The 9,928-nt window shown below is 40.9% G+C and overlaps 1 protein-coding gene across 2 annotated transcripts; it reads right to left on the bottom strand.

The window, feature by feature from the left end:
• Nucleotides 1-5,407: 5,407 nt before the first annotated feature.
• neurod2 (neuronal differentiation 2) lies at nucleotides 5,408-8,657 on the bottom strand. 2 transcript variants are annotated; one of them, XM_062474656.1, is made up of 2 exons: nucleotides 6,954-7,070; nucleotides 5,408-6,802 (listed from the first exon to the last, which is right to left on the bottom strand). In XM_062474656.1, the coding sequence occupies exon 2, from the start codon at nucleotides 6,793-6,795 to the stop codon at nucleotides 5,716-5,718; it is 1,080 nt and encodes a 359-aa protein (XP_062330640.1). In that variant the 5' UTR covers nucleotides 6,796-6,802; nucleotides 6,954-7,070; the 3' UTR covers nucleotides 5,408-5,715. The 2 variants fall into 2 exon arrangements, with proteins under 2 accessions (XP_062330640.1, XP_062330639.1); XM_062474655.1 differs by lacking the exon at nucleotides 6,954-7,070 and adding an exon at nucleotides 8,511-8,657 and having other exon boundaries at nucleotides 5,409-6,802.
• Nucleotides 8,658-9,928: the final 1,271 nt, after the last annotated feature.

Genomic DNA, 9,928 nt, shown 5'->3' with positions numbered 1-9,928 from the left:
AGTGCTATGATGTTGCAAACTAAGATATGGGCCATAATATCTAGCGACTCCATACTAGTTCAGAGAGCACCGTGGCTCATTCCTGTGCAGCATCTGAGAGTCACACCCCATTATACCATTGTGCACAGATGCAGTGGAATTTGTATTGCCTCAGCATGCCCATGCCAGCTTTGCTCCTCGATGGAGTTGGGTGTGGTGCGGGGTTGGCAAGGCAGGGAAGATGGGCGGATAGATGGGTAGAGCTGAGGGGGCAGGCAATGCCCTCTGCGGAGGAACCAACGTCCGTTTGGTGTACTCTGAAGTCAAGAGTTTATCTTGTAATTTCACCAAACATTCTCACAATTTGTGGTTTTGTAAGAGTGGTATTAAGTGTGATTTTAAAAAAAACTGTAGTATATATGCCTTGTATATACATATTTGACTTCAGATTTTGTATTGATGTCTGTGTGTGTGTGTGTGTGTGTGTGTGTGTCTGTTTTGAGAAGGACAGTGGGTTGGATCCCAGAGGAAATCGTGCTTGAGTAATTATGGCCTCACAACAAGATGTTGTCGCTCACCTTTTAATATTTAAATGGTTATTTTTGAATATTTCACTGCTTTAGAAACCAGTGTTTCGTCGGCCATGTGCTGTTACGGTGTTAGCTTTCTGTGTCAGTCCACGATGTCAGTCCCTGTGTCAGTCCATGCGCCGATGTGGGCTATGGCAATTCATTCAATAAAAAAATAAAAAAGATTGCATAGCGATTATTTAATAGAAAAGATTAGTTCCAAAATAATTAAGATAATAATACGATAATCCGAAAAATATTTAATCGGATCATGGAAGTAAAACTACACAGATGGAATTTGTGCAGCCTTTTCCAATTTAATTTGTGTTGCTGTGTCCAATCCACACGTGTTGCAATTTGAGAGGATCATGATGACCGATTAGTGAAAAGCGACTATTGGGTTGCTCGACATTAACCATGCACAATCATGCGTGATATTTCTGTTAGGCTAAAATAAGGCCTACAGGCCCTAGCAATTGAAATAGTAAAGACACATAGTTACAACTCCTGGTGTAGGCTATAGCCTTATAGGTATTCTAAAACTTAACCCTATAGCCTATTTAAACTAAAACTGACACTATAGGTCTGACCCTTTATCTTTTAATTTAATTTGCTCATTTAGCCTTAATGTCGTTAATGCATATATATTCCAGTCAGCGTATAGTGTAGGTCTATACTAGGCTACTGAACAAACGACAAACGTTTAAGAGTTGATATGACTTGACTTAAATATTGACAATAAACAATATTAGGCTAATAAGCTACATTCCTCACTAGGCCTATTGTGGGCCTATAATTATATTTTAATTGAATAATCACGGCCTTTTCTAATTTAATAAAAAAGACTGATAATAATAATATCCTAATAATAATACGATAATTATCTTAATATCTCATCTCAAGTCCTGACTTGTTTTAATAGGCCTATGGACCCTATTGGCAAAATTGATGATGTAACTTGATATTACTCCGTATTATGTGAACCCGGCCTATGTTAACTTTTAAACTTAAATAAAAGGTTAATTATACAACCTAAGTCTATAAACCTCGGTTGACCTAGGCCTGGGCAGCTGGCCTATTCCGAGCAAAGGGCGTTAGGTTGTCTTCTGAGCAAAACACAGCCCCACATTGAAGTAACTGACTAGGAAGAGAAAAATCTTCCAGAATGCCCAGTTAGTTTCAGACATTAGCTCTGCAGTTACTGTAAAAGTACAGGGCCGTAAAAGGTGGCTTTTGTTTTGGGAGTGTGCACAGAGACCCTTCTTTAACGGTTGAGAATAATGAACAGATGCCGTTGAATTAGGAAAGAAATACTCGCCCCTCCCCAAAGTACCACTTTGGCCGGGCGCACTGGCTGGCACGTGGCGCAGCTGGCAGCGCTATGGCGAGCTCCTCTCAGCTCGTGCTTACTGGTGCTGAGACATTTAGCGATTTGGCAGCGGTTTCCACCATGAGCTACCATGCCAACCACCCGCCCCTAGAACTGCATACTGGCCTATAGTTTAAATGACGAAATATCACAAAAGGAGCAGACGCCTCACTCTGTCTTTCTGTGTCCTCCGTGACCTGCCCTTCACCCTTGGCCTTGACTGGGAACGAAACTTTTATGCGGCGGAAGCCTTTATTGCATTGACTGATTAGATAATACGCCAAAATGTCATGGTTTCAAGTAGGCTACGCGACATACTTATACATTCGGTGTTACCATCGGTGGAATTGTTCTTGCCAGATTTATCGCTGGTGTTATGCACATTTAAGCCATTTATTATTTTCAAAACTTAGGCTACCCTACAAAACAATAGGACAACCATACAAACCCGTGTTCCCAAACTATGACTGTGCAACCTGTGGGCCCATGGGCCACACTTTGGAGACCAAATGAAAGTTAAAATGTGGCCTTAGGCCTTCGTGTTGGTGAGGCTTCGGACATTGCACTCAGGCTGTGCATCAGGTAGCCTAGCAGCTGACGTCACTCACAATCACTGCAGGTGTGCTAATTGAAGGTCTAGGCCTTCCCTTTCAGGGGCATAGCCCACTGCATGCATTCACAGACCCGGAGCATGCATTCACATGCTCACACATCATGCGTTTCTATATACCTGCATATTGTGCAATTACTGCCACCCTTCACAGCTCTCTACAGGACGTTGTTAATGCTCTGCGAAGCCTTTTGACATGGCTTGTTAAAAAGGCTACACACTAAGTTTGATTAGATTTCCTGTCCAACAGGGGTTTTACGTCCTATGCTTCCTGCCTTGTTATTGTAGATATTGTGCTGCTCGAAGGCAGGGAGTTTTCCCTAACAGGTGTTGTTATATTATTTGTCAATTATATTATACAATCCAATAGACAGTGAGGCCTAAGAGTCTTGACTGGACTGTTATCGATTGGGTGGACTAAGTTCTCAACATCACCACTGACAATGTGCTCATGTGCATTCAATTATCGAGGCTATTTAATACGCTTTTATTAAACTGCCTATCTTACATTGGTCTAAACTTTCAGACAGAATCGAAGGTTGGCCCGTACTGTTCAATACTCAATAGCAATGTTTTAAAATCGAAATATAGATCCAGAAGAAAAACAATTTTGAAAAACAAATATGAAATAACATTCCTGGGTCTACAAGAGACCAAACTAATGTTAAAACAATGCAGGGCCCATGAGCCCATAGCTTATACAAGAAAACTTTTGAATTGTCCAATATTAGGAATACTATAGTATAGTATATCTACTTTACTTTGCGTTTTGCCCCTATTTCGGATGAGGTCATAAATTAATCGGTAAGATTCATCGTTGTTCCCTGGTGCCCGGTGCTGATGGTACTCTGGACGACCGGTGGAGCATATGGGTCCCGGGGAAGCGTTCCAAAGTCGCAGCAGTGACGCTTTCCACCCTCTTTTGTAAATTAACACCGAAAACCTTGACCAAAGCAAAACGCTCGGACAATATCTGTATAGTCTATAGCCTTGCCCACAAACTGAGAAGTCTAACACACCAGTGGACAATTCCTGGATATTGTAAAATATCTTACCTGCATCCTCAGTTTCACAATAACCTCAATAACAAACATAATTCTAACCCATGCCATGAATTTTGATGTGTTTCGTATGCCTATAGTTAATACCTTGCTCCATGAATTCCTTGTTTGAATGGAGGCTGACGTCGATGTTTCAGTGGATACAGGTGAGACTTTATGTCCTTAATTGACGACCTTTCAAGTAACATGAAGGTCTCAACTCATTATTCAGTTAAGGTTATTTTGTAAATGCAACGTTAGTTATAAATTTACAGGAACACATTTATCAACATAAAGTTTGTATTTGACACTGTATTCGATGCAACGTTTGGCTGAATTCGTTGAAACTGTTAAAGCTATGACATTCAGCTGTGTAACTGTATTAGGTTGGTTTCGGTCCAGTTATATGGGCATATGTGAAGCTTGTAAAAAGGGCAAATACAATTTAATTTGATAGCCTATATTACTAATATTTATAAAACATTCAGGCCTTTTGTTAAGTGCATTTTGCCATTTCAAAGTGTGCATTATTTTAAGACAAATCACACCTAAATTAATGCCAAACTCAGACACAGATTCTATTTTTCATGTGTCCCAACTTTTCTGATCACATTTGCTCTTAGAATGCAGTTACGTCGTTCTGCGTTTACTGCAGCATACCCTGTGCATTTTAGGCATGCTTCCAATTTGTTAATATTCTGAATATATTACTGGAAGTTGAAAGTATTTGCAAAGTAGTCTATGAAGGTCTAACCATACAACTGCTTTATACACGGCTTAGATCATTTTTCAGAATCACTTTTTTACATGACGAGTTTCTCTGAAATAAAGTGATCCGATCACTGTGTAGGCCGTGTTTGATGTTAGTATTGACAGTAAGATTATAACTCACGGTGCTCATACAATGTATCTAACAATAAACAATGTTTATTATATATAATCGTGAGAAAAAGATTACAATTACGATTGGAAAATTAAAACTGCGCATTCACAGACGGGTGCATGATTATTTTCTGTACCTGTTGCATCATGCAGTATTTCTGGTGCACACAAATAGGTTATATACATAAATATATATGCATTTTTACTGAGTTTAATAGCTGCAGTGGTTTTGTAGTATTTTGAACACGAAGAACACTGTTTTACTGTTAAACTGTTTGTGTATGTGCATTTAGATGCTAACTGCATTTCATTGGCTCTGTACCTGTACTGTACACAATTACAATACAGGTTTGATCTAATCTAATCGAAGAAAACAATATTTTTATTCCAAACATGTTCCTAATATAATTTATTGGGTCTTTCTCATGCTAATCAAAGGCAAATCAATCAAAAGCTTTTTTCCCCTCACAGATTTCTGGATTTACGCAGAGACTTGACAAGACTTCTTGAAATGGCTAAAGATGAATCCGAACACTTAAGGATTAAGGTCCATTATCAAATGCATTGAATTGGCCAGGAAATTTTTAGGCAGCATTTTGTATCGATCTCTAATTTTAAAAATAAAAATATTAATTGACACACATGCCTTTTTCCTCTGGTCGTCTTTTACGGGTTTGTTTCACACGAGCCTTAAAACCTCTCAATAAAGTGGAGAGAATAGCCAGTGGTCAGTTAAGTCAAATCTCTTATTCCTTTTTTATAATTCTCATTTCCTCTATAGTATTTTTGGTTGTAGTCTGTTAAAAACTATTTACTTCAGGAAGTTGTTCATAATGACACTATAGCAATCCTGAGCGTGTGTAGCATGTCTTTGAAGGTGTAAGAATGAGCTCTTTCTTGCAGTAAGATGTATTTCAAGTGAGGAAGAGACGATCAGCGTAATTCAGATATTTATAAAATCTTGTTTTTATTTTCTTGTTTCATAACATGTTTTGTTCATGTAGGCCTATACAGCATTTAATGTGATTGCACTCATATTCTGCATACAGGTGGACATTTGATTAGTATTGAATTCTGACACACCTTGATAAAATGTACATAATTATTATTTTGGGATGACATCAATAAAACAGAGGACCAACAATGAGAATTCAGGACTATTTCCATCTCATTTTTCTCTCCTCTCAAAAACGGTGTCAGCTTGGGTAATAATACATTGGATTGTCAGTGATTTGCTTCGTTAAGGATTGTTCAGAAGATTGGGGTTCAGTTATGAAAAAAGGCGTTCAGTTCTTCATAAGCGGGCGCCCTGTCATGGTGTAAGTGCACGTCATGAAACGGCGGAATGTTCTCTGAATGCGCGCCACCGCTGCGCGCTCCTGAGGGACCAAACGGCAAGCCGTGTGCTGCTGGAGGGCGAGAGCCGGGCAATCCGGAATAGTGCATAGCATAATGATAGTTCCTGTCTGTATCAGGCGATACCGACTCCTGTTGTCTCACTGAGAAGTTGCCGTTTACACACACGGGTGGGCTGTGGTGGCCCTCATAGTCCGGACTGTTGTAGTCCGGAGATGCCCCCCCTTGATAGACTGCGTCATAGCCAGAACCATAGGAATGATTCCGCACATTGTGTGCACTAGAACCGGGCTGATACTGAGGACTAGACAGACGAGGACACGGATAAGAATATGGATGCACGGAGAAAGGAGAGTTTGGGACATGGAACCGAGACCCATCTGGACACTGTTCTGTCAAGAAGTTCCGAGTGTTGAGCTGCAAGCAACCTGCCACTAAATTAGTTGTGGGTTGTGAGAGGCCCTTGCACAGTGTCTGCACGTATGATACAACGTCCGGTCGTTTCCCATTGCGCAAAATCTCTCCAAGGGCCCAAATGTAATTTTTAGCCAGCCGCAGTGTCTCTATCTTGGATAGCTTTTGAGTTTTGGAATAACAGGGCACAACTTTGCGCAGATTGTCCAGGGCAGAGTTCAAGTCGTGCATACGAGTGCGCTCGCGGGCGTTGGCCTTTTGACGTCGCACTTTGGAACGCTCCATCCTGGCAGGGGTCATCTTCCGTTTCTTTGGGCCGCGCTTTTTGGGTTTGTCTCCCTCTGTTTCATCTCCACAGTCCTCATCCTCAGCATCGTCATCGTCGTCGTCATCGCCAGCCATCTCGGACTGAGCCCTGCTGCTTCCCTCTGCTGCATCACCGTCATCCAAGTCCTCGTCTCCAAGGTGATCTTGGTCGTCGTCCTTGGTTTTGGAGTCCTCACTTTCACTGTCGTCCGCCCATCCCGCGAGCTTTTGGACATCCGGCAGAACCTCGCTGAAGAGCCTAGTCAACATGGTGTCACTGTAGAGAAATAAATAATAGATTATCGTTGGGCTCAAAGATATGGTGTCAGCGCACGTATATTTCCTATTCGGTCATGTCGGACAGATGGAGAGATAATTATAGAGAACTATTGAAACATGCTTAAATTGGGGAAAAATCTAATGCTTACCTAAATGCCGCGTTTTTATTGAGACCAGACTATGGCCTACACATTCTATTTATTAGTCAAGCTATACAGACAATTTTAGGATAGGAACAAAAGATCAAGTTAATGGCACATTTCTTTAGCGATTAAAATAAACCTGTGCCTAATTAAATTGAATGGGCAACATTTCTTAGGGGACGTGACCACAGAAAAGCGCCAGACGTGACCAGACGGACCCCATTCTCCGCTCCCTAACCACGTGCCTTGGCGTGCCCTCTCGCAGCAGGTTTCTGTGGTGCTGGCCCTATCATAAGGTCCCAAGGGGCGCATTGTGCGGCTGGTAGCCCCATTCGCCCCCGTCCACCTCTTCTGGATTTTGGCGGCATTCCAACACAGCCACACAAAAATTCTGGACATTTTTGGGGTGTATTTTATGAAAATATTTTCATAATAGGCATTAAGTTAATCAAGACAATGTCACGTTTTTTATAGGGTTGGCTATAGCTTACATCAATATGTTCAAAGGGTCAGCATTTGGCAATATTGTTACATGTAGGCCTAAGAGTTAGAACAACATTTCCGATTAAAATGGCAAATAGTAAACTATATGCTTACAATGTGATCGAAATTCAAGTTTGAGAAATGAGATGGTCAGTTGGTCAGGTTTAGGCCCAATTCGAAACTCACACTTGTTTGGATTTTCTGCATCACCTAGACGAGGACTATGAACCTATTCGTGTTGGATTATACCATAATTCAATCTTTCATTGATTATTATCTAGGCAATATAATAATTATAAAGCACCCATTTGTAAATAGCTTTATAAATGACTTATGTGAACTAATCGTGTTACGCGATTATATGTTTCTTCATTTGATCTCAGCTGTGCACGTGCGTAGATTTATATTTATTTAAATATTATAATCACAATGTAATTAACGTAAACCAATACCTTGTCAATTAGCGCTTTTAACTCTGGATAATTCATCCCCCACATTTCTCTCTCCCTCTCACTCTATCTCTATCTCTCTCTCTCTCTCTCATTCTCTCTGTCTGTCTGGCACACGCATACACATACTTTATTTTTTATAATGGGTTCGGTCAAAACAAAGTCTATCTTCAAGTCTCATAGTGAACGAAGATTTCGTAGGTTTATGCGCCAAATGAATCTCCCTAATCAATAACATAGCTTTAGTAAAATACCACTTAGGGATGCAATGATTATAAAAATCTCTTAGTGAATAGAATTTAAAAAAATACTGGCGTGTTAACTGTTTATCGTCGTCTTTTTGGATAAATGTTGTGCGCCTTAGGTGGTAGGTTACATACTGAGCTCGAGCAGGCTTAGAGGGTATCTTGATTAGATCTCCTTCACTTGACTGGAGATAAAAGAACGAGAGGAAGCTGCCTCGTTGTGGAATCCTGAAACAGTATCTTAAATTATGCTCAGGATACGTATAGACTACGGTTTATCAACAGTCCCAATGGGTACATTTTCGTTTACATGTAAATCTACATTTTCTGCTTCAATGTGTTAGTATGTGAAATTCGTTATAAACAGTCGGTAATGTTCAACCTACCTCCTTCCTGGAGCTCGGTAATAGGCGATAGCGTTTGTTTACACCATCTCCGGGTGTCCAGTCCACACCCCTCCACAGACACTCCTGTAGTTGCTACTGTCGGCTTCTCTCTGTGTGTGCTGCTATCCCTACACCAAACGCGCGGAGACAGTGTGGCATCATAACCAGAGACTGGGTGGGTTACATACCAGCTATGATGCCAGGCCATATGGCTGGCACGTCATTGGCAAGAGCCATCACATGAGAGCGGGTGATTGACATGCGCCCGCATTCACAGAGATTGCCTTCCCGGGGGAAGAGGGACTCGCCATCTGTCACTGTGCTCGCGCTCACACAGCCAGAAAAAGCGAGGCAGCAATGAAAATGGAAGGAGAAAAAGAGTAACAACAACGGGGGTAGAAAAGGCAAGAAACATTCTTGATTGAAGTGTCTTAAACGCCTGAATTCACTCATCTTGGAGCATAATAATATAGACCCCTATGTACATTAGTAGAGGACCAAACGTGTATAAATAACAGAGGGATTTGTAGAACTAACAGAAATGGATACCTATCATGAATCATTTTTTAAACGGATGCTACAGTGTTTCTAACCAATGTTAGTGCCGTAGAGGCTACTAGAAAGACCAAGGTGCAATTGCCTAAATGAGTCATTTGAACTGCGATAACCATGCCATGGTGTCCTAAGAGAGCCTACCTTGGAGCGCCCACTTGGTGAGCAATGCCAGGTATGAACTGCTGCCAGTGGGAGGGGTATTCATGGGTGGTGCTAAAGATGGCACAGACATAACAGTCCAGAGGACAGAGCCCAAGACGGGAAAGATGACAAAAATAGGATATGATTTAGGGAGATAAAACAGCAAATTTGCTAATTACAGATCACAATAGTAATACTTGCTCATTTATCCTAATGAGGGACCACATTAAAAGGGTGGAATCATGTTGCGATATCAGCCAGAACAATAAAGATAATGGTTCAATCCTAAGAAAGACACAGCAAAGGGTGGTGGAAGTCATGTTATGCAGACAAAGGTAGAACAGCAACCATAACAAAATGAGTGGCCAACAGCACAATTCAGTGTATAGCTTGTTATCAGGATGTTGACTATTTCACTGTTAAGGGTTTGCAATTAATAGTTTGATCCTAAAATACTTCAGGACCTCTTTTGGTCTTCCAGACATGTCTGTAGATATTGGAACATGTGTGTGTGCTTGTGTGTTGCTTATGGAAAGTTTTAGAGATTGGTGCATTAAGGTCCTGACATCAGATTTGTATGTTTCCCTGACAACAGCTGAAACTTAATAAATGTACCCATGGTTATGTCCTGTCTCTTTGTAGCAGCAAAAAGAATGCATGCTATGAGATTAGGTAATGTCCCCTCGAAAGGTAAATTTAAATCATTTGCTTGCTGAATTTGT

Source organism: Osmerus eperlanus, chromosome 12 (assembly GCF_963692335.1).
Source record: "Osmerus eperlanus chromosome 12, fOsmEpe2.1, whole genome shotgun sequence".
Classification (NCBI taxonomy): Eukaryota; Metazoa; Chordata; class Actinopteri; order Osmeriformes; family Osmeridae; genus Osmerus; species Osmerus eperlanus.
This window is presented reverse-complemented; position numbering and strand designations above follow the sequence as displayed.